The sequence below is a fragment of the Micropterus salmoides genome, unplaced genomic scaffold, assembly GCF_014851395.1.
Source record: "Micropterus salmoides isolate LMB-PRFRI ecotype aquatic unplaced genomic scaffold, ASM1485139v1 Ms_hic_scaffold_4, whole genome shotgun sequence".
In the NCBI taxonomy this organism is placed as follows: Eukaryota; Metazoa; Chordata; class Actinopteri; order Centrarchiformes; family Centrarchidae; genus Micropterus; species Micropterus salmoides.
In genome coordinates this window covers 9,395,083-9,420,542 of record NW_024043372.1, presented here as the reverse complement: position 1 = coordinate 9,420,542, position 25,460 = coordinate 9,395,083, and the positions used below count along the sequence as shown (strand labels likewise).

Below are 25,460 nucleotides of genomic sequence, written 5' to 3'. Positions count from 1 at the left end.
AGGTAAATATAGTAACAGATATTGGATCCGCTTTTCCACGTAGGCTGTAGTTTAAGTCATAGGTCAGAGACACCTCCTGCCATTTTCAGCAACAGCAAAGATCCTCTCCAGAATCTGCAGGGACTCCACGGCCGAGTCGAGAGAATCAAAACAACGACACAAGACAAAACCACAAGGTAAAAACCTATAGTGATTGTCATTATATATAATTATATTTTGGCAAGAAAACTGGAAATGGTCTGTTTGACAGTAGAGATTGATAGGAAACACGGGGAGAGAGCAAGATAGATGACATGGAGCTAAGATCCTATGTTGGATTTAAAACAGGGATGTTGCTGTTATAAACAATAAGAGTGCTTAATAAATTATTTTAAAATGCTTTTTAAAGTTCTGCACTGATTTGAGACTTTGCGGGATGCTATTCTAGTCAAGATTCAACTTCAGACAGTGTCCTTGTGGAAAGCCAGGTCCATAAAGAATGGTCTTTGGTGTGGAAGGACTTGACTGGTCTGCACAGAGCCCTGACCTCAATGAACTGGAGCGCCATAGGAGCCAGACCTTATAACCCATCATCAGTGTTGGATCTGACTAATGCTCTAGTGGCTGAATGGGAGCAGATGGGCCCATGGATTTGGAATGACAAATGATCTATTACACACAGTTTCAGTGTCTACATACTTATGCGATGTAGTGTCCATGATGTAACACTGACTTGCATATCAGACACAAGTTCATTGAAATAAATCTTAAAATTTTCCCTTTTTCAACAGGGCCCAGGACCCCTTATGTGGATATCATGGAGCTTCAGCAATATGGGATAGAGGGTGTGGATGATGAAGATGAATTTGATGCAGCTACACAGTACATGATTGAGCAGAGTCTGCTGGAGCACAACAAATGGAAGGAAGAAGGCAGGAGGTCGGTGTAATTGAAACAAAGATTAAAAATATTTCCCTCAGATGTTTAGTTTGATCAAAGTTCTGCTTGTTCCTTTGCTGTCTTCTCCATTGCTGTATTTGCAATACTGTAATTATTTCTTCTTAGTTGTTTATTAAAGTATATGATCCGAAAGTTTCTGAGACTTTCTTCTACTAAGCAAAAGAACTACATTTTGTCAACTCTGTGAAGCCCCCATGCTGACAAAAAGCATTAAACATTATCAGACATGTAAAAAATATAACTGATTCAAAAAATAAATAATAATGTTAGTTAAATAATTAAAATACAGTGTTAAAAGATAGCTTTATACATAACCTCTTAATTAGTTGGTAAAGAATAGTAAAGCCTTTTGTTTCACCACCAGTCCAATTAATCCATTTTGTCAGTTTAGGGGCTCCACACAAATCTATCTTTGATTTCTATGTCAGTTTACTGTTGGTTTACAGGATCTTGACTAACTGGGTGGAAAAATCAAGACTGCTAGTTAAGTTACAGGGAGAGTAAGTGATTCTGTAGGATTTTGATATTTGACCTTAATTGCCAAACAAATACACCCCTCCCCTCAGTGCTCCCTCAGAAGCTCCACCAACCTAAATTTCAAATCCCCTTTCTTTTCTGTTTATACTCTTCAGACCTTTTCCTCTTTGGCTGCCCCAACTTTGTTTCAACACTGGAGTGGACACTTATTAAATGCAGGGTGTGGGGGTCTTGAGACTTAATTTCCTGTATTCTGGTGTTACATTTTACACAAATTGCTGCCTTTTCTGCATCAATTTTTGGTGATCTTTATTTATGTAAAGGGAAACACAAAATTCGGGCAGCACGCAACACTTCAAAATATGAAAATAGAAGGTTCTTGGGCATTCTACATTGCTTTTAAATATGTTTTCTCCTGTAGATCCACAGAACAAAGTTTCACCTCAGTTTTTAGATGTTTATATAACAAAACTCTACCAGCTATGTTGCCACTCTGTCACAAACTGGCTGCGACTCAGTGCAAGGTGGGTCCACTATGACAGCGTTACACCGGTGTTGCATCAGCCGGGCGGCGTTAATTTGCGCAGAGTCAAAAACTTTCTCTTGTGACCCTCCCCCCAACATCTGACCGCCTCTATCGCCTACAGTGGGTACGGAAAGTATTCAGACCCCTTTAAATTTTTCACTCTTTGTTTCATTGCAGCCATTTTCCAAAAATCAAAAAAGTTCATTTTATTTCTCAGTAATGTACACTCAGCACCCCATCTTGACAGAAAAAAACAGAAATGTAGAAATTTTTGCAAATTTATTAAAAAAGAAAAACTGAAATATGGTCATAAGTATTCAGACCCTTTGCCGTGACACTCATATTTAACTCAGGTGCTGTCTATTTCTTCTGATCATCCTTGAGATGGTTCTACACCTTCATTTGAGTCCAGCTGTGTTTGATTATACTGATTGGACTTGATTAGGAAAGCCACACACCTGTCTATATAAGACCTTACAGCTCACAGTGCATGTCAGAGCAAATGAGAATCATGAGGTCAAAGGAACTGCCTGAAGAGCTCAGAGACAGAATTGTGGCAAGGCACAGATCTGGCCAAAGTTACAAAAAAATTTCTGCTGCACTTAAGGTTCCTAAGAGCACAGTGGCCTCCATAATCCTCAAATGGAAGACGTTTGGGACGACCAGAACCCTTCCTAGAGCTGGCCGTCCGGCCAAACTGAGCTATCGGGGGAGAAGAGCCTTGGTGAGAGAGGTAAAGAAGAACCCAAAGGTCACTGTGGCTGAGCTCCAGAGATGCAGTCGGGAGATGGGAGAAAGTTGTAGTAAGTCAACCATCACTGCAGCAATCCACCAGTCGGGGCTTTATGGCAGAGTGGCCCGACGGAAGCCTCTCCTCAGTGCAAGACACATGAAAGCCCGCATGGAGTTTGCTAAAAAAACACCTGAAGGACTCCAAGATGGTGATAAATAAGATCCTCTGGTCTGATGAGACCAAGATAGAACTTTTTGGCCTGAATTCTAAGCGGTATGTGTGGAGAAAACCAGGCACTGCTCATCACCTGTCCAATACAGTCTCAACAGTGAAGCATGGTGGTGGCAGCATCATGCTGTGGGGGTGTTTTTCAGCTGCAGGGACAGGACGACTAGTTGCAATCGAGGGAAAGATGAATGCGGCCAAGTACAGGGATATCCTGGACGAAAACCTTTTCCAGAGTGCTCTGGACCTCAGACTGGGCCGAAGGTTTACCTTCCAACAAGACAATGACCCTAAGCACACCGCTAAAATAACGAAGGAGTGGCTTCACAACAACTCCGTGGCTGTTCTTGAATGGCCCAGCCAGAGCCCTGACTTAAACCCAATTGAGCATCTCTGGAGAGACCTGAAAATGGCTGTCCACCAACGTTTACCATCCAACCTGACAGAACTGGAGAGGATCTGCAAGGAGGAATGGCAGAGGATACCCAAATCCAGATGTGAAAAACTTGTTGCATCTTTCCCAAAACGAATCATGGCTGTATTAGATCAAAAGGGTGCTTCTACTAAATACTGAGCAAAGGGTCTGAATACTTATGACCATGTGATATTTCAGTTTTTCTTTTTTAATAAATTTGCAAAAATTTCTACATTTCTGTTTTTTTCTGTCAAGATGGGGTGCTGAGTGTACATTACTGAGAAATAAAATGAACTTTTTTGATTTTTGGAAAATGACTGCAATGAAACAAAGAGTGAAAAATTTAAAGGGGTCTGAATACTTTCCGTACCCACTGTATGTCACGAGCCGGCCATGGTGCATAGAGTCCAGCATGTTTGAATGTGCTGGTGTATAGAACGTGCACAAGCACTAACACCACCTATTGATGATTGGCTGGATGTTGTGTGGCAAGTTCCACACCACTTTCTAGACAGATTTTTTTCAGAGCACACACAAAAACCATGAGGAAATACACACTGAATTTAACAAAAAAAGTGTATTGGATTACAGTTACTTACTATCTCTTTAATCTGAAATCTGGAATTTTAAATACAAATTTGGTGGAAGAACCTACCAGATTTCAGAAGTAAGTAATACTTTAAACTGTCTTCTAAAAGAGAGTGGGACGTTCAGCCTTGACAAATGTTGGTCTCAAGAGGCTCGATATGTTAACTTTTTGCATCAGTATTATTCCCAGCAGGTGAAGCTATCATCAGATTGGATTAGTTTTCCTGTGTAGTTAAACAGAATTTTGTTTTACTTTGTGTTTGATATGTTTAACATAGTTAGCGATCTTCTTTCCTCACAGCTCTTGGCCTGACTTTGCAGACAGCAGCTCGATCTTCACTGCTATAAGACAAGGTGAGGGGGGGTACAAGGCTTGTAACAAGGTGACGGCTTTTGTTGTGATTTACTATAAATGAATGCAAATTAAACCATCAGGTAACTGAAATAAAATTGCAGTTGCTACAGCATATATATCTGCTCTTTAAATCACATTAAACAGCATGTAAACATACCTGCAAATGTCACTTAGGTCCAGTTAGATGCTGATGTGGTGGGTACTGACTCTTCAATATCACTAACAACACGCTGTCTGCCCATGAGTTCACAGCACAAACCTATCTGGAGGGGGTAAATATAGTAACTTGGGTAAATAAAGTATCAGATCCCCTGTTCCTCCAGTCAGAGTGCTGTAGCTAAACATGGAAACATGGAGGTCTGGGGCCTCCTGAACCTCCACTTTTTGATCCCTCAGAATTATTATTATTACTCTATTCCAAGACAGATGGGTCAATCTTGTGTGCGGATCATATGTGTAATGCAGGCAGGCAGCCTCCGCAGTTTAAACACAAATTAACACATCAGTTCATTTGTCACCACTCTGGCTGTGACTCCAGCTTTTCCCTGTGTTTTTCCTGCCCCCTCCTCTCCTCCTGTACATGTGTGTATGTGTTGTTGGAGTGAGGCTTACCTCTCCTGGCACCTGGCTCCCTGGAACCCCATAGCTGGGGGTTCTAGTTTTTAGTGGACTGAGAGGGTTTTGGTCCTGAGGAGCGATCGTGGATCCCTTGCTGGTTCATTCTGGAGCATTTTGATAAGCCTGGTTTGGGCGTCTGGAGGCACCCACTGAGCAAGGGAGCTCCTCAACTCCATCGTTCCCTGTGTTTTTTCTTTGATTTCCCTGTCACCTCCTCCCGTGTTTATGTGTTGTGGGCGCGGCTCACCTCTCCTGGCATCTTGTTCATCTCCACACCAGGCTTTAGTCAGCTCATCAACCCTCGGCTCAAATACCTCACGTCTCCTGCCACTCATCACCAGACTGTTCCATCTACTCTGTGCTACAGTGACTCTTGGCTGATTTGCATTCAGAGAACCTTCTAGTGTGTTTTTATGATTCTCCTTCGTGCTTTTTGCTAATGTGGTTTTTCTCGTGTACCTCAGGATTCCTGTTACAGCATCTCAATCCAGCCATTCACCACCACCTGCAGCCTCAGCTCAATCCCCAGCCATACTCAACCCTCCTCAGCCTGCCTGCCTCTTGCCTTTGTCAGCCCAGCAACCCCTTTCATCCATTCATTGTTGTTCATTAAAAACTTTTACTTATACCTCTCCCTCCATTGTTTGTGTCTGCTTCTGGGTCTTCTTAATCAAACCAGAACAGAATACCCAGCAGAAAGCAACAGAGTCCAGCAGATGAGCTTTAGCCTCTCAAGGTGTTCTGGTTGGACAACATAGACACCCTGTGAACCCCAACCACCAGTATTGCTCAACTCGGCTGCCATATTAATCAAATCACCACTCACCTGTCCATCTCCTCTGCCATGGCTGGGAGTGTTTCACCCGCTGCGTTCCAGCCATAGTCCCCCTCACCATGTCCGGTACAGCATTACTCCGGAGATCTGGGAATCTGAGGTCTTATTAAACTTATTGGTTTATTTACTAGTAAAGCATCTCAGTGGGCTACTACTTTGTCGGAGGAGGGGTCATTGATTTGTAGTTCTTTTTTAACATTTATAGCTGAGATGAGAAACATTTTTGTCCATCCTGTTCATGGAAAGAAAGCGTTCCAACAGATTTCTCTCCCTTCGCCAGCGTTCTAGTTCAGTCACAGAATACTCTGTGGAGCTGAGACTTTGGGCATCAGAGAGTGGGTGGGAATTAAGTCGCTCTACAGGGAGTTTTGATTTGTGGGCTTTCTGATAAAGTAAATGATATGATGAGTTAGTGGCTAGGGATGAGACAAATAGCTTAGATTCCCTAATTTTCCTGTGTATTTGGTTCGATAACCAACTACGTAAACGATCTAGGGAGAAGTCTGGGCTGTCAGATCCTAACTTCAGAGGCCAACTTCCACTATAGAACATTTGAAAATCTTCCTGCAAAGGCCAGACCTACCCAGAACTGGAAGATCATGATTGGCTGGAGAAGTTGCACTTCATGGTGGACATGAGAAGTCACCTCAACACACTGAACAAAAGTCTCCAGGGAAAGGGACAGTCCAGCAGCTGTCGGAAGTTGTTTTAGTGTTTGAGTGCAAGTTGGTGTGAGATGTACAGAGAGGCATGCTTTTGCACTTCCCCTCTCTGAGAAAGTTCAGAGAAGAAAACAATTACATCAACAATTATTTACAGTGTCTGATCATCAGAATGCTACTATCATTCCCTGTTACACCTCTGGACATTGACCCATCCCTGTCTTCATTCACAGGAGTAAGTCTACCCGAACTTGAAATAAATAGAACTGGCCGACAATGACAAATGTGTATCTAAGTTCAAAATCCTGACATCTGAGCTCGAAGATGTTGCCTGTCAGAAGGCTATTCTCAATCAAAACCACAAACGAAGCGATACTGAAAAACTCCCGAAACCCGCCAAACTTTTGTTTGAAACATGGAAAGTTATTGCAGACAACAATGTCAATATGAAGACGCATTTGGAGTCCTGTCCCATTTCGGATCAACGTACTTGCAACGTATGTGCTAGCCAGTTTTCTCAAGCATGAACTACATAAAGTCAAAATATCGTTAGATATTAGTCCACCTCAGATGAGAGCCTTCAGTCGTGTCAAGATCAAATTGTTACATCTTATAGCCCTGGTATCAAGAATATCTGCACTGATGTTTAGAAACAGAAATCCCATTAAACTGGTGAGAACAGCATTTTTTATTAGGTTATTATTGTGCAACACATTACCTCTTTTAGCAAGTTTTAATTTTCTCTATAAATTAATTGATCATTGTGTTTTGTGCACACTGGGCTATTCATTTATTTTCCATAAACACTGAGGTCTCAAACTAGCCCTAAAAAAATATCAATAGCTACTCAGTTTCTAAGTTCTAATTTTTCCCCACAAATCAGTTTTGTTGGAAATGGCATCCCCAGTAAAAAGAACTAGTTTCAACTGTTTTCTTTATTGTAGTACTTTTATACTGTCATAAATCCACTAAAACAATTTTTGGAAATGCAAAGTTGAAGTAGCCAAATAATCATAAATAACATACAGGCCTATTGCAGCCACCTTGTGGTAAAACATATGAATGAATGGTCATTTAGACCTGTTAGAAATGTCGATACCCTAATGTACAGTAATAGGTTGTGGTTCATGCATTTAAAGGGCTAAAATATTGTTTTGCAAATTTTTTTTTCTTTCTCTGGCCAAAAGTGGCTCTGTAGATAGTAAAGGTTGCCAACCCCTGCACCAGTCTGTCCCTCAGCTCCACTTCCCAAACCTCGTGTCTCCTTCTGCCAAAAAGAGAAGGCTCAACAGTAACGGGGGAGTCCTGATGAGCCACACCTCAACCACACACTCTCGCTACTCAGTTAACTGAAACGCCGGCTCCTGAGTGTCCTGACCCCTCATTAGTTCCTTCCACTTACTGTGACTTAGCTGAGGTGTTTAGCAAGTAATAAGCTGTGTCTTTGCCTGCACATAGACCCCATGACTGTACACCACAACTGACTTCCTGGTTGTGGCCCTTAACCTCCAGTCAACTTTATAACCTCTCCCGTCCTGAAAGAGAGGCTATGAAGAAAAACATCCATGACTCCCTAGATTCTGGTCTAATCCGTCCCTCCTCGTCTCCTTGAACTATTTAAGCATAACTATGATGTGGAAAATCGTGAGCTGTTTACAGTGGTGTAAGTACTGGAGGAGTTGAACAACGTTTTGTAGTCTTGATGGACCACAAAAACCTACCTTTCTCCTGCCAATCTGATCCTGAGAAACCCAACTCAGAGCAAGAGACATTCTCTGTCCTCCCTGCCTGGTGGCTGCTGCTACGCGTGACACTGAGACCGGACCATTGCCTGGAAGGCTCAGCACACTCACCCTGACCCAGATACTGGACCTCCTAACCTACTGTTTGTGCCTGATCCTGTTAGGTCTCAGATTCGCCAGTGGGGAAATTCCTCCAAGCTTGCCTTTCTGAATTTCACACACCCTCCATCATTAGACAACACAATTTGCCGTTTTTCCAAGGCTTGTTCTCTCACTTAACTGCCCTCAGCAACCCACAGATGGATCTTCTGATTCTCCATGTATTCTGGTCCCGTGGTCTGACAGTTCCATCCATCCACCTGGCGCAAACAGTTGTCCTAAGGGAGTATGCTCATAATGATGGTGGCGATGGTACATTGGCTAAGACACATCGTGTAAGAGACCCGGGTTTGATTCCCACTGAGCAAGACACTTAACCCCTAGTTCATCCAGAGGCGTGCGACCTCTAACATATACAGGTGTTGGTCATATAATTAGAATATCATCAAAAAGTTGATTTATTTCAGTAATTCCATTCAAAAAGTGAAACTTGGATATTATATTCATTCATTACACACAGACTGATATATTTCACTGTTTATTTCATTTAATTGTGATGATTAAAACTGACAACTAATGAAAATCCCACATGCTGTAGCTCCGAAAATTTGAATATTACTTAAGACCAATACAAAAAAGGATTTTTAGAAATGTTGGCCAACTGAAAAGTATGAACATGAAAAGTATGAGCATGTACAGCACTCAATACTTAGTTGGGGCTCCTTTTGCCTGAATTACTGCAGCAATGTGGCATGGCATGGAGTCTATCAGTCTGTGGCACTGCTCAGGTGTTATGAGAGCCCAGGTTGCTCTGATAGTGGCCTTCAGCTCTTCTGCATTGTTGGGTCTGGCGTATCGCATCTTCCTCTTCACAATACCCCATAGATTTTCTATAGGGTTAAGGTCAGGCCAATTAAGAACAGGGATACCATGGTCCTTAAACCAGGTACTGGTAGCTTTGGCACTGTGTGCAGGTGCCAAGTCCTGTTGGAAAATGAAATCTGCATCGCCATAAAGTTGGTCAGCAGCAGGAAGCATGAAGTGTTCTAAAACTTCCTGGTAGACGGCTGCGTTGACCTTGGACCTCAGAAAACACAGTGGACCAACACCAGCAGATGACATGGCACCCCAAACCATCACTGACTGTGGAAACTTTACACTGGACTTCAAGCAACATGGATTCTCTGCCTCTCCTTTCTTCCTCCAGACTCTGGGACCTTGATTTCCAAAGGAAATGCAAAATTTACTTTCATCAGAGAACATAACTTTGGACCACTCAGCAGCAGTCCAGTCCTTTTTGTCTTTAGCCCAGGCGAGACGCTTCTGACGCTGTGTCTTGTTCAAGAGTGGCTTGACACAAGGAATGCAACAGCTGAAACCCATGTCTTGCATACGTCTGTGCGTGGTGGTTCTTGAAGCACTGACTCCAGCTGCAGTCCACTCTTTGTGAATCTCCCCCACATTTTTGAATGGGTTTTGTTTCACAATCCTCTCCAAGGTACGGTTATCCCTATTGCTTGTACACTTTTTTCTACCACATCTTTTCCTTCCCTTTGCCTCTCTTTTAATGTGCTTGGACACAGAGCTCTGTGAACAGCCAGCCTCTTTAGCAATGACCTTTTGTGTCTTGCCCTCCTTGTGCAAGGTGTCAATGGTCGTCTTTTGGACAGCTGTCAAGTCAGCAGTCTTCCCCATGATTGTGTAGCCTACAGAACTAGACTGATACCATTTCAAGGCCTTTGCAGGTGTTTTGAGTTAATTAGCTGATTAGAGTGTGGCACCAGGCGTCTTCAATATTGAACCTTTTCACAATATTCAAATTTTCTGAGATACTGATTTTGGGGTTTTCATTAGTTGTCAGTTATAATCATCAAAATTAAAAGGAATGAACACTTGAAATATATCAGTCTGTGTGGAATGAATGTATACATTATACAGGTTTCACTTTTTGAATGGAATTACTGAAATAAATCAACTTTTTGATGATATTCGAATTATATGACCAGCACCTGTATAGCAATTGTCGCTTTGGACAAAAGTGTCAGCTAAAATGAGTAAATGTAAATGTAACTCTCTCACCAGCACTGACACCTTTCATGGATTTTCTGGGTTGTCAACCTTATCCCAGTCCTGGACAGCGAGGTGGCGGTACCTACCATTTAAGGTCGGTGTAACCAGGTTTGAAGGGAGGCCCGGTCCGCTCTCATCAGCTCACCAGCTCGAAGCCAACGCTGACCACTCTCAGTTAGAAGGTGTGGCTTTCCTCTTGTGACCTCCCGTAACATGCCTCTCCAGGTGGAATGCCATAAGTTGGCACACCGTTTATGTTAGGCCATTTGAAAATGACAAAGTCATTAAGTAATTCCGTAATTAAGTTGCCTGCTTCTATGAAAATTCATCCTAACCTCCATGTTTCACTGCTCATGCCTGTCTCTGCTGCTCCCGGATCATTGACAACTATGCTGACTTCGGATTCTGGACGGCAGGTTGTCCCAGTTTTTATTGGACTGTGAGGGTTATGGTCCTGAGGAGCAATTGTGGATCCCTTGCTGGTACATTCTGGATGCCACCCTCATTCTGGAGCATCCCGACAAGCCTGGTAGGGCACCTGGAGCCACCCATTGAGAGAGGGGGGTCCTCAACTCCAGCTTTCCCTGTTTTTTCCTGTGTTTTCTCTGTCCCCTCCTCCCGTGTATGTGTTGTGGGCGTGGCTTACCTCCCCTTGCTCATCTCCACACCTGGCTTCAATAAGCTCATCAACCCTCAGCACAAATACTCCGTGTCTCCTGCCACTCATCGCCAGTTTGTTCTGTCTATTCTTTGGGACAGTGACTCTTGGCTGATATGCCATCAGAGAACTTTTCAGTCTGTTTTTGTTATTTTTATTTGTTTATTTTGTTTCCCTCGTGCTTTTTGCTAATGTGTTTTTTCTCCTGTGCCTCAGGATTCCTGTTCCACTGTCTCAGTCCAGCCATTCACCACCACCACCACCAGCTGCCTTAGCTCAGTCACTAGCCATACTCTACCCTCACCAGCCTGCCAACGTCCTACCTTTGTCAGCCCAGCCCTTCTTCCATTCATTATTTGTTCATTAAAATCTTTTACATGCACCTCTCCGTCCACGTCTGTGTCCGTTTCTGGATCTGCTTGAAAACCAAACCTTACATCAGTGATAGAACCTATGTAAACATATAGCAGCAACAGGTTTCAACTCACACATTTGGTGTATAGCACACAGAGAAAGACACATGGCAATTGTTTTCAAAACACTTTGCATTTTAAGGTTACTTTATTGTTTTGGATTACGGTAATTGCTACATCAACACCAAACATCACAAAGCCAATGACTTGACAGGATACATCTCAAAGAACATGCACCTTAAACTTGATTTATATTTCTGCGTAGGGCCTACGTGCATAGCTACGCCGTAGGCTACGCACGTAGCCAGGCATTTATACTTGTGTGTAGGTGTCTCCGTCATTCTGCAACTACACTTCCAAACGCTAGTCGGCAGTAGCGCTACATCGTCCACTGTGTTGACTTTGGCCGACCAAGCAGGCTAACTTCCAGTTTAGCCCTCCGCTAACGTGAATGGGGGTAAAATTGTATACATGCAGCTGTTACTTTTTTGTAACTTTTACAATGTTATCGACAGAATGGATCACATTCTGATAGTGAAATGAGTTATTTCAGTCAAAATATACTGATCCACCGTGTTACAGACGCCATTTTGGCTGCTAGTAAAAGTTACCACAAAGTGTGGGACACTTCCTGTCGTCTCTGAGACATTGCAAAGCTACACAGGCAACCAATCACAGTGCTCATGGTCTCCGTTGACTCAACGTGTAGTTACATTTTTGAGGAGGTGCATGTCAGGCGACGGCGTAGCCTCGGCATAGCCCCGTAGCCTACGCAGTCACCTACGCCGTAAATTTGACACAGAAGTATAAATTACACTTATTACATAAATTACAATCAAACAAACACTCAACACCACAATGTCTATCCACCAGGCCCATCAATCAGTTTAACTGACAGAGACAAATGGACAATTGTACTTATGTAAGGGGACAGTGTATCTCCATTCTTTTGCTGTTCCTTTCATCCATCCCTCCAGGTAACGAGAAGCTCTTGAAGGATCTGTGTGTCCAACAGAGAAACACATTTTCACAGACAGACAGCAGAGGTTGGACCCCTCTCCATGAAGCAGCAGCTCAGAGCAACCAAACCATCCTTAAGCTCATATTCAGAGGTTTGTTCTCACTTTAAACAGATTCTGTGCAGCTTCACAATAACATAAAACTCCTTTAATGAAGCAGAGATGTGATGAATGTTGAAGGGGCTAATCAAATTGATTAAGGCAGTATCCTGTTCTCCAGTTTCAGGCCAACACTCTGTGAAGAGTTGTACTCTTTGTGGTAAGACTCCACTCTTCCTGGCAGTTGAACGAGGTCTGATAGAAAACGCCTCCTTCCTCCTCCAACATGGAGCTCAACCGGACAGCCACGACCATGACCAGGACACACCACTTGTCATAGGTAGGCTGAACACCGACCAGCAGTTCACTGCCTCAAAGCCAGTTAAGCGATTGTGGCTAAAAACCTGTGAATATTTACCCCAATCTGATTGATAACGGTATTTTGCTGTGATTTAATTGCAATAAATGGATCAAAATTATGCCGATGGCTACAATTATGGCAGTGGAGGTTGGAAACTCTGCGGCTAGCTGCTGCAGATAGATTGAAAAGTGTGAGTGACTTTTTAATCCCCAAAATTAAAATTAAAAAGTTGTTTTAATAAAATAAATTCACCCTGAGCTCCAGAGCAGAATCCGGAGCAACTCCAGTGCTTAATTTGTCCAGAAACTATTGTGTAGTAGTTTTCAGTCGGCGAGCAGAGGCTCTGTCCCTCCTCTCTACCGGTGTTATGCTGAATTTTGCATGACTGCCAATAATTGCATGCACCTCCAAGTGCTGCTTTTAAATGCTGTAAATTTTTTTGTGGGGTTCATCAACGGTGATAAATGTGTACATTTTATGAACGTTTAGAGTTGTTAATATTTTATTGAAGCGTGAATCTTCCAGTCAGAGATCTGATGCGAATGAGGGTCCATTAAACCTGAAACGGCCAGCAGGGGGCGACTCTTCTGGTTGCAAAAAGGAAGTGCAGTTCCATTAGAAATAATACAATAATGACCCTACTTCTCAGAATCAGAATCAGAATCAGCTTTATTGCCAGGTATGTGTACACATACAAGAAATTTGACTCTGGATTGTACATTGCTCACAATGTGCTTACTCAGACAAAAATACAAAATCACTATAATAAAAATAAAATAAAATCAGACAAAAACAATATAGACATATTGACAAATATTGACAATATAACAGTATGAACAGCACTGAAATAGAGAATGGTGAGTAAATAATAAGTGTTAGCCAGTAAACAGGTGGCTGATTAGAGACAGAGTTACTGGGTTATTGCACAGGAATTGTTCCTGACACTGTGAGTCAGAAATCAGCTTTTCATCAGAGTGATGGCTTGTGGGAAGAAACTGTTCCTAAGTCTGTTGGTTTTAGTGTACAGAGCTCTGTAGCGCCTACCAGAGGGGAGAAGCTGGAACAGATTGTGTCTGGGGTGAGATGGATCTGCAGTGATGTTTCCTGCCCGTTTCTTGACTCTGGAAATGTATAAGTCCTGAATGGAGGGCAGGTTGGCAACGATGATCTTTTCTGCAGTCCTGACTGTCCGTTGTAGTCTGTCCCTGTCCTTTTTGGTGGCAGATCCAAACCAGACAGTGATGGACGTGCAGAAGACAAACTGGATGATAGCTGTGTAAAAGTGGATCCACAGGTCCTTAGGCAGATTGAGCTTCCTGAGCTGGCGCGATGATGGTGTCCGCGTTGGGCTCCCACTTCAGGTCCTGGGAAATAGAGGATCCCAGAAAAAGAGTTCGTGGCTGAGGTTTGTTCTGTTGAAGTCTCCAAGAACAATTAGCAGGGAGTCTGGATGTTTTTTCTCCACATTAGTTATCTGGTCAGCCAGGTGTAGTAACGCCTCACTAACACAGGCCTGAGGTGGAATGTAAACAGCAACCAGGACAAATGAAGAAAACTCCCGCGGTAAATAAAAAGGTTTACAGTTTATAAATAATGTCTCTAAGCGAGGCTGCATGATTTTTCCAACACTGTGACATCTGTGCAGCAACCTTCGTTTATATAGAGAACAGAGTCTGCCTCCCCTTGTTTTTCCCGTGAGCTCCCTTTCAGGATCCGCGCGGATGAGATTGGCAACGATGATCTTTTCTGCAGTCCTGACTGTCCGTTGTAGTCTGTCCCTGTCCTTTTTGGTGGCAGATCCAAACCAGACAGTGATGGACGTGCAGGTAGCCCTGTAGGTAAACTGCAGGGGGTCCAGCAATGGGCCTGTAATGTCCTTCAGGAGGGCCAACACCAGTCTTTCAAAGGACTTCATGACTACATTTAGTCCAGAGATGGAGGGTTTTTTGGGGACTGGGATGATTGTAGAGCGTTTGAAGCAGAAGGGAACTTCACACAGCTCCAGTGATCTGTTGAAGATCTGTGTGAAGATGGGGGCCAGCTGGTTTGCACAGATTTTCAGGCAGGATGGAGACACACCGTCGGGGCCAGGAGCCTTCCTGATCTTCTGCCTTTGGAAGAGGTGGCTCACGTGAACCAGAGGCTGCACGGGGAACAGAGCGATAGGCATCCTTTAATGTAGTGTAGCAGTGGTCCAGTGTGTTAGTGTCCCTGGTGGGACACTTAATATGCTGTCTGTACTTTGGGAGTTTGTGGCTGAGGTTTGTTCTGTTGACGTCTCCAAGAACAATGAGCAGGGAGTCTGGATGTTTTTTCTCCACATTAGTTATCTGGTCAGCCAGTTGTAGTAACGCCTCACTAACACAGGCCTGAGGTGGAATGTAAACAGCAACCAGGACAAATGAAGAAAACTCCCGCGGTAAATAAAAAGGTTTACAGTTTATAAATAATGTCTCTAAGCGAGGCTGCATGATTTTTCCAACACTGTGACATCTGTGCAGCAACCTTCGTTTATATAGAAACAGAGTCTGCCTCCCCTTGTTTTTCCCGTGAGCTCCCTTTCAGGATCCGCGCGGATGAGATTAAATCCCTGTAGGTGAAGTGCGCTGTCCGGGATGTGCTCGGTGAGCCAGGATTCGGTGAAACAGAGGGCGGCAGATCTGCAGAAGTCCGAGTTAGTTCTGTTGAGGAGAAGCAGTTTGTCCATTTTGTTGGCCAGAGAGCAGACATTCGCCGGGTGAATTGAAGAGAGCGCAGTGCAAAAACCCCACTGTCTAATTTAACCGGCACGCCTGCTCGTTTTCCCCTGCGCCATTTCCGAAGGATCCCAAACAGACCTGCTGCTCCTCCAACTAATAACTCTGGGAAAGTTCCGGGTTCGTTAAGGAGCGGTGGAATAATATGAGCAGTTGAAAGTCCAATATTTAAGAGCTCTTCTCTGGTAAATGTTACCAGAGAGGGACGGCAGAAAACAGCGTTACAGTCTATGATTTTATTACACTAAGTAACGTTATTCCTTGAGATTCAGCAAAAATATGTGGTAATAACCGCAGTTGATAAATGTGCACAGCAAAGTGTCTGAAAAGTATGGAAGCCCTAAGTGACCATCCATCCCGCAATAATTGGATAACAAACCATAGTTGAATACAGGGATTGGCATGTGTGTTTCTTCAGAATAATTTAAGAAAAAAAATATTTTTTCACTGGGTAGCTCATTTGGTAGAACATAGGACTCGTAATTACATGTTCAATCCCCATTTTCGATTTTTTTTTTCTTCTTTTGTGTGTTTTTATTATCCTCCTCAACAAAGTTCTTATGAAGAGATTCAGGGGAATCCAATCACACATTTCCCGATGGCTATTTCAAAGGTTCTGAAATAGCTGTCAGGAAATTTGTGATTGGCTTCCGCTGAATGAGAAGCACAGGAATTTTCTCTGGGAATGATGGGGAAAGGAAAAGTTCATAGGTTGATGGATGTGGACCAATCACAGTCCAGCACATGGTTCATTGTGAACATGTGAAACAGTCTCTTCGAAAGAACTTTGTTGAAGAGGATTATAAAACAGATAAAAAAAAGAAGAAAAAATTGGTCTTAAGTGAGGATCGCACATGCAACCCCTAGCCTGGAAATCCTGTGCTCTACCAACTGAGCTAACCACTGACACTGAAAGCCATTCTGAAATTATCATTAAGAAACGCTCCTTCCAATGGGTGTTAAACTACTGTTTTGTTATCTCGAGATCACGAAAAAATTATGCTGTTATCACGAGGAAACGAAGTAAAAAAATATTTCAATGGATGGCCGCTTAGGGCTTCTGTAGAGAAGGACCTTAAGAGGTGGATGCATAATTCATCAGAACAGATGATGTAGGCTACCTGCCGAGATTTGCATCCACATCTTTTCTCAGCATAAATGCAGTTCAGACACAACACCGATCCTCTCCACACAAGCCTCATTCGCGCCACCTGGTGTGAATTGCATCTGTTCGCGTCTTTGCATGGACTTTGTATTCAGTCGTGCCGTGGGCTTTGCATTCGGTGTGAACACAGGTCAAGCTGTGATGTGGGCTACACCTTTTTATTCCTTCTCTGAGTTCATCAGTTAAAATCTAAAAGTTTGACTCCTGCAGCAATCCGTTCAGACCGAACTGACCTGGTGAAGCTGCTGCTCCACTATGGCTCCTGGGTGAACCAGAAGGGCCGCTACGGTCGCTGTCCCCTCCACGAGGCCTCAGAGCTGGGCAAATCAGCTCTGGTGACTCTGCTGCTGAAGGCTGGAGCACAGCCAGACCCTCGCAGCAACTTCGGCCTCACGCCGCTGGCACTGGCCGCTCAGGGAGGACACCTGGAGGTGATGGAGATTCTACTGAGTAGAGGTGAGAGGGCACGGATGTCTCTACACGTTAAGGTAGAGGTGATCCAACTAAAAATGAAATCATAAAAACGTGAATTAAATTAGTATTCTGAAATCCGCCTTAACACATTAATGGAGGTCTAATAAAAAAAATAGAAATGCTGTATTTTTGATAAACTAACTCACTTAATAATGACATCAATAAAGACGTCATCTTTATGATGGATACTCATTGCATTTGAAACTGGTGGTTTCTTTTACTTCTTTATCTTTGATTTGATGTTCAATTTTTAGCATTTGACAAGATGCCAATATTTTTTCAAGGAGTATTTATCTTCAGGTGAAGTCAGACCGGTGGCAAAGAGCAGGCGAGACAGAAGATAGTATTGACTTAAGGCTGTCATTTATACAGCTTCTTCTAAAACACTTTCTTTGCTTTATTATTTCGCCTGCAGTTCTACAGTGATGGAAAGTACATCAAGTGTTGCACTTAAGTACAATTTAAGAACTTTACTTGTATATTTAAATGTTTTGCTACTTTATACTTTGTACCATTACATTTATTTGATGGTTAAAGTTACTATTTCCTTTGCAGATTAGAGAATCTGTCTCCTAAATAAATTCAGCTAATATGAGGCTTCAACAGTCTTATCAAGTGGGTATTTTTCTAATCTTTTTTTGTACAAAATTCCATGTTTGTCCTGCAGGTGCGGACATCCTGTCCGAGGCAAAGGATAAGGCATCCATCTTGTACGAGGCGACTTTGTCTGAAAATCCATCTGTTATCCGTCTATTGCTGGAATATGGCGCCGATGCTAACGTCGGCACAAACACAAAACATATGCCGATCCACAGTGTTGCACACCAAGGCAACCTGGAGTAAATGTTAAAGCAAAAATATTCATATTTATTTATATTTTAAAATATAACATCAGATAAAGTGTGTGTGTGTGTGTGTGTGTGTGTGTGTGTGTGTGTGTGTGTGTGTGTGTGTGTGCGTGCGTGTGTTCCCTTAGAGCTCTGAAGTTGCTGATTCCAGTCACTTCTATCGAAGAAGTAAATAACAGCGGGATAAGTCCTCTACACTCTGCTGCTGCAGGAGGACACCCACACTGCATCAAGGTGTGTGCATAAGAGCCTGACCAATAAAACAGCGTCAAGATATTATCAGCTAACCAGAGATAATTACAGATAAATTGGTATCTGTCTTATAACAGCCGATAAATGACAATAAAAAAATAAATGGAGAGACGGATCCTTCAATGATATTACAAGTGTTGTTGTTGCATAGTTTGTCCATCTGAGGGGACTCTGCAACACCCCTGTTGGCAACACAAGTGTTTCAAAAGTCACAAATCCACTGCAAAACACAGCAATCAGCCATGACTACATAAATGCAGGTATTTTTCAGGATTGGTTGGTCAGTGCTGAGGATTCTTTTTACTATGAATTAATCAGCTGATTCTTTCTCCGTTATTGTTGTTTTGTCTAGAAAATGGCATAAAATATTGAAAAATACTTTATACTGTAATGCGTTATACTGTAATTTCCCACAGCCTAAGGAGATGACATTTACACAACCAGCAAATGTTTGCCTGAAAATTACAAAAGTAGATAATTAATCAATGTTCAATTTTTTTCTTTTGCATTTTGATTTCTTAGAAAATACTTCTGATTGGCTGACAGCTGTCTGTTAAACACACAACAGATCAACAACAACTGAATGTCTCTCCTGCCCAACTCCCATCAGGCCTTGCTGGATGCAGGTTATGATCCCAACTACATGCTCCATCCCTGGGTGCAACGAGGCTATGACGACGAGAGGAAGTCTGTGCTCTTCTTCGCAGTCTCCAATAATGACGTGCCATCAGCCAAACTGCTGCTGGAGGGCGGGGCCATGGCCAACCAAGACCCAATCAAATGTCTTCAGGCATGTGTGTGTTTGTGTGTTACAGCGTCAACACATTGTCATGACTGAAAGCAGACTTCTGGGGGAGAGTCCCTTTTAAAGGAGGAAGGAAAAGGAACTTCTTTTTTGTACACGTTAGCTAACCTTCCATGAGCCAAAGAGTTTATTGTTAAGATGATTTTACTGGTGAAATTATTTTCTTCATGTGCCAAAGTTAAAACGAGAAAGAAAAATCCTCAAACTTAAAGGGGCCATGTGTAGTTTTCAGTGGCCTATAGTGATGTGGTTTCAGATTGCAACAGCTACATTCCCAAGCCTGTGATTCTGCGGAGGCTCGAACTCATGATGGAGAAGTCGGCGTCGCTGGTCAAACCAAAACAGGGACATACATAAGAGGCAGCATTACACATAATGCAGGAAACTTTACTACAATGCAAACAAAGCCCAATCAATGATAATGTAGCTGGCTGCCTTGCATCACTATGTGCTAGTATAAACAAACCGGTCCACATTTGCTTGGTACCATTATATCATTTCTTGCAGGCTAAAATCAACACTTAGACATATTACTGGTACACTGGATAGTAATAAGAATGCTTTACCCAGTGAAGTAGTGAGGCTAGCTTTACAAGCAGGCAAGCTTATCAAACTTGAGTCAAAAAATCTAAATTAATTTCAGATGCTTTGCAGAAATGTTAGTTTACCTGTCGAATAGGATGAAAGCCAACTCTGCCTTATTTTTTTATATCCAAAATTAAGACGTGACTCAAACACCATTCCGTGTCCCAGCATCGATCGGGTTCCCGTTTGGCCTGAAGGGCTTCAGCACATAGAACTTTATTGTTGTTTTTTATCCTGACATGGAGTTTGTGTTGGAGTCTATGTTGGGCTGGGAGCTGGTTGTTTTTGGTGTTAGTAGACCCCACTCTTGTTAGCTGCGGTGTTGTTGCTGTGTGTACAGTTCAGAACCAGTAGGCAAGAGATTGGGAGCAAACATGCAGAAAATCCGACCAGATTTTTTCACATAAAATGCATAATAGTGGCTGTTTAAAGTGACCAAGAAAGCAAGTGTGTGGTTTATTTTTTTGTGAGGTTACAACGTTCACAAATAGGCGGTGATTATTTAATGAGTGATTTCATTAAAAAACTACATATAGCCCCTTTAATACATAAAATAAGGGTTTAACAGTTTAGAAACACAAATTGCCTCAACTCATTTGTAAGATGAGCTGATGAATATAAATCTCATGTACAAGTACAAAGCTGGAGTCAGAATGTGGTTATCTTAGCTCAGCATAAAGACTGCAAGCAGGGGGAAATTGTTAACGTGACACTGTACAGTCCAAAACTACACCTACCAACACTTCTACAGCTAATCATAAAACAAATCATATCTCATTTGTGCTTTTACAGGGAGTTACATCCTGGAACTATACAAGGGTCATGCAGGGACTCTGTGTGGCTTTCTAAACTCTTGTCTCCACATTGAGGTTTCTATGTTTGGTACCATTGTGCACATATAGAAACCAAAAACAAAGCCTGTGCTCACAATCATATCTGGCAACCAGCGCTATTGTTTGAGATGCTGCACAGAAGTACTGGGTGTATAGACACTGTTGTTTGTCAGTCTGTCCACCATGAGCTTTACTGACAAAGACCAAAAGGCTTATATAAGTATGTGCAGGTGATTGGATTAAAAGGCACAGGTGGAGAGAGAGAGAGAAAGAGAAAGAGAGAGAAAGAGAGAGAGTGAGCGCCATCTTGTTCCTAAATTTTAGTTTTAATAACTTGGTTAAAAAAGTTCAAAACACCAACAGAAACCTGTGTTGCTGATCCAGTGACTGTGTCTTTAAGGTTGCACTGCGTTTGGGAAACTATGAGCTGATTGACCTGTTGCTGACGTTTGGAGCCAACGTCAACTATTACTGCAAAGTAAACACAACACACTTCCCTTCCGCCTTGCAGTACGCTTTCACAGACGAGGTAAACTGGAGAAATCTTTTCTAAAACATACACAAATGTCCATATTCAAAAATGTTACTGGAATGCGCAGTTTTACTAACTTTACTGATGTATTTCTGTACAGTTCTCACCTTTTATGAGGATAACTGTTGTTGTATTTAATCTCGCCTGTTGTGTTTGTTAGGTGGTCCTCAGGATGCTGTGTAACTATGGTTATGATGTTGGGCGCTGCTTTGACTGTCCCTATGGTAATGACTCCCACATCCCTAAAGGCTTCGAAGCATGGACCAACTGCGTGATCAAAGACAGCTTGGTAATGAACAGAGCACACCAGTTCATCATGGATGTCACACTGTAGAGCCACTGGAGGACAAAGCATGTTACCTTGTGTCTAAGGAAAGAAGATTGCCCTAAACTGTACAGATTGTAAAGCCTCTTGATGCAGATTTGTGATATTCTCTACTTGCACAATGTCATCTGACGTATATCCGTTTTACCAGCTGCTCGTCTGTTTACTTCCCGTCAACTTTACAGTAACATTCACCTCCAAACTTAGTGATCACCTCACAGTGCTAGTTAGTTACTTCACATTTCACAGCTGACTTTGTACATAATGTGAATATTATTTACTGTTCATTTTTGTATATAATGTTTTTGATGATTTTGATCATCACCTCAATGTCTTGGATAACATAACAGTTAGCGACGCTAGCTAGTCACTCAGAGTAGTACCAACATGAGCCTCATTTTCACAGCTTAGTTAGCTAACGTTAGGTTAGGCTATTTTTTACACTCTGTGCTTGGAAGAGCTGCCAGTAATGAAAGTGGCTGACATATACCTTTCTGCAAAGTGAGCAGCTGTTTCAAGCGAAGAAAACTCATTGTAATGTTGGTGGTACACTGAGTGACAAGCTAACGATAAGCAGAATCTGTCTGAAATCAGTTTTTTCTGCAGAACGCAGTTTGTTTTTATAGTCATTACAGAGGTGTGAAGGATGGTGTGGAGCACCTGCAGCTCAGTCAGACCCCTGTCCATCTGTCTTTGCAGTTCTGTGAGGTGATCACTGTCTCCTGGCTGAAGAACCTCTCTGGTCAGGTTGTTCGCATACTTTTGGACTACGTGGATCATGTCAACTTTTGCTCCAAGCTGAAGGCAGTTTTGATGGAGCAGCAGCAGTGGCCCGACATCTGCAAGCTGCAAGGTATATTAAACTTTTTCACTCCTTGCCGTGGCTGTGACAACAGAAACAATAGAAAATGTGAGAAACAGGAATACAACCAGTGGTCTTTATTCATCTTTCCTCTCCATGTTTCCTCCTCGTCCTCTCCAGAGAACGTCCGTTGTCTGCAGCATCTCTGTCGTCTGCGGATCCGTCGTTGTCTTGGTCGCCGGCGTCTCCGGACACATGTCTTCCCGAGCTTCCTGCCGTTGCCAGGTCGACTGAGGGACTACATCCTGTACCGGGAGTACGACCTGTATGGCCGGCAGAGCAACTGCACAGCAGCAAGTCAGGGACGCAGAAGTGAGAAGACAGACAAAATTTGTTAAAGGGGCTATATATGAAGTTTTTTAAAGAAATCACTTTTCAATTAATCCCTTTTTACTGCTTATTTGTAAACAGGTTGTAACCTCACATAAAAATTAACTACATGCCTGATTTCTTTGTCCCTTGAACAGCCACCGTTCTGCGTCCAATGTGAAGAAATCTAGTCGAAGTTCTGGCGTGCGTGCTCCCAAGCCTCTTGCCTACTGATTCTGAACCGTACACACCGCGACAACACCGCAACTAATGAAGTAGAGTCTGCTAACACCAAAAAACGACCAACACAAACTCCACGCAAGGATATAAACAACATTATAGTTTCATGCGCTGAAGCCTGTCAGGCCAGCACTAAATTTAGAACTGACAAAACCAACCCAGGGTTGGCTTTCATCCTTTTGGAGAAGTAAACTATCATTCTTGCAAAGAATGTGAAATATATTGTGATTTTGTCTTTTAGTTGGCTCAAGTTAGATAACGTTAGCTTGCCGGCTAAAGTTGTCCGTTGCGAAATAATATATTTGTATGGATTTCCACGTTATTTCACCAGCTGACGTGACCCATATTACTGTCCTGTGTACCACTGGTATTATGTCAGTGTTGATTTCAGTCCGCAAGAACTGATGTTATGGTGCAAAGCAAATGTGAAGCGGATTGTTTTTTTAAAACCAATAATGATGCGAGGCAGGGGCAGCCAGCTACATTAGCATGGATCTGCCATTGTTTGCTTTGTAACATTCAAATTAGATTAATGTTATAATACCAATACTCAGGAACACATATTTTTTCAAGAAAAATGTGTCTCGTGAGTGTTGATAGGCTGTTATTCACAACTTGTAACCAATCAGACTACAGAGTGATGATTACAGACAGAGAGAAACAGCTAGCAAAGCCGTAGCACATTTTCAAAATAAAACCACGAATAGATCCTTACCGTGAGTTTGTGATTCATTGCATCATTGGTGAAGTAGCATTGATCTCTCTGAACCCCCCCTGCGGTCTAACTTTTATAAAGTGTGGCAACAATCTCATTATAATATTCAAGCTAGCGCGATTACCATTTTCATTATCATCAAATAAATTTAGCTGTGTTCACATTGCAAAGCCTCTCTGGTGGAAAATGTACAAAATGTAGATAATATTAATAGAAAAGCAGGCAAGCAAACTAACACTGATGTGTCATCACCATATGTTAGCTAAATGTAGTCAATGTAATGTTCTCATGTAACAAGCATGGATTAGTTCATCCTCAAGCTGATAAAAATATTACTGTAAAGTTGCAGTGGGATTTTACCTGAGTTTCCAGCATGTTGGGTGAAGCTGTCTCCGGTGTGAGCATGCGCATGAGCACACGCTTTGGAAAGTAGTGGATGCAATCTGAAACTGCAACGCTAGCGGCCACTGAACACTACATATAGCCCCTTAAAGTGTTGAATAAAAGCCTTCAATATCATGTTTCTCTCATCCTCCTTCTTACATAATGTTACATTTCACCCGGCGTATGTTACAACTAACCCAAACTATGGGATGAAATATAACATTTCACTCCTTGTGTTTGAGACTAAAACATGCATTTTCTGTCTGTGTTACAGAAGTAACAGTTACACTTTTTAAAAGCACAAAGTACATCTGAGGCTGATGGAAATGTCACTAGTTTTGCAGGTATTTAGTCATAAACCAAAGTACTGGACAAATGAAACTTTGACCGGATGATGGTGCTATAATTAAGGGAAACATGACTGTATGCACCGTATTTCATGGCAATCCATCCAATAGCTGAGAGATTTCCCACAAAAATGTCTTAATGGTTGTGGGAAAAGTCAGATGATCACCAAAGTCATGAAGATTTATCCTCTGGGGACCATGTCTGTAGACCATGTCTCCACAAAATTGCATGACAATCCATCCAATAGTTGTTGAGATATTTCAGTCTGGATCAAAGTGGTGGACAGATGGACTAACATTGACATCCACAGAGCAAAATAATCCTTCACACCACACCAGAACAGAATCAGTGCCAGGAAGAGCCTCATGGTGCTGGTTAGCAGTCGTCAGGTTTAACAGACGGCTCAATCTGAACATTTGGCAGCTAAAGAGTCAGATATTTTTGGGGGATTATTTTCAGCCCAATGGGATGATCATGTTGCTGTTTATGTGTATGGATGTAGGAGATTGCTAACATGTGAGCCACAACAACTTTATTGTGATGTTGTTTCAGGTTGTTGTGGAGTTCTTTCACCTGCTAGTGGCCAAAAAAGTAATTTATTATGCCATGGTTTAGAAATAACAGCGCATAATGTATTTCGTAAAGTTAATTCAATAATTTTATGTGTGTTTTGATTAGTGAACTATGAGTGTGTGCGAAAATTCAAATACATATTAACAGACAATAGTGTTGTAAAGCTATTTATTTATGAAATTAGATTAATCTCAGTAGTTTTGACTAAAATCTCCCAAAAATTAAACAACCAATTTAAAACAGAACAATTTACCTCAAAAGCACAGGATACTTTGTAGTAAAGATGCAAATAAAATAACTATTATAAAGCATGAGGTCTGTCAAAGAAAACTACATAAATGTAAAGATTATTATATTAATAACCCTTCAATTTATTCATTTAAATTCTTTATTAGATTACCATTAATATGGAATATATACAGTATTTACATATAAATATATATATGTAGGAAATAGCATCCACCTACTTTTGCCACTTCTGAAACCAAACCTACGCTCTTGGATTTACCTACTCTGATCTCCGATGTTTTAAATGTTTCCCTGCCTCCTATTCTTAATGTTTTAATTTAAATGAAGAGTGGCATTTACAGGTGGTTTATGATGATTTCCTGTATTTACAATACATAAAAGTACTTCGACATGAAACAAACAGGTATGTGATGAAATGAGCCAAGTCACAC

At 42.0% G+C, this 25,460-nt stretch overlaps 1 protein-coding gene across 1 annotated transcript; it reads left to right on the top strand.

The window, feature by feature from the left end:
• The first annotated feature begins 77 nt into the window (after positions 1-77).
• LOC119886784 (dynein heavy chain 12, axonemal-like) lies at positions 78-23,994 on the top strand. The gene is made up of 13 exons (XM_038697731.1): positions 78-176; positions 771-918; positions 4,205-4,257; positions 12,333-12,467; positions 12,595-12,753; positions 16,906-17,151; positions 17,837-18,008; positions 18,146-18,251; positions 18,880-19,059; positions 20,893-21,021; positions 21,185-21,313; positions 22,049-22,202; positions 22,332-23,994. The coding sequence occupies exons 2-13, from the start codon at positions 797-799 to the stop codon at positions 22,547-22,549; spliced, it is 1,803 nt and encodes a 600-aa protein (XP_038553659.1). The 5' UTR covers positions 78-176; positions 771-796; the 3' UTR covers positions 22,550-23,994.
• The last annotated feature ends 1,466 nt before the right edge of the window (positions 23,995-25,460 follow it).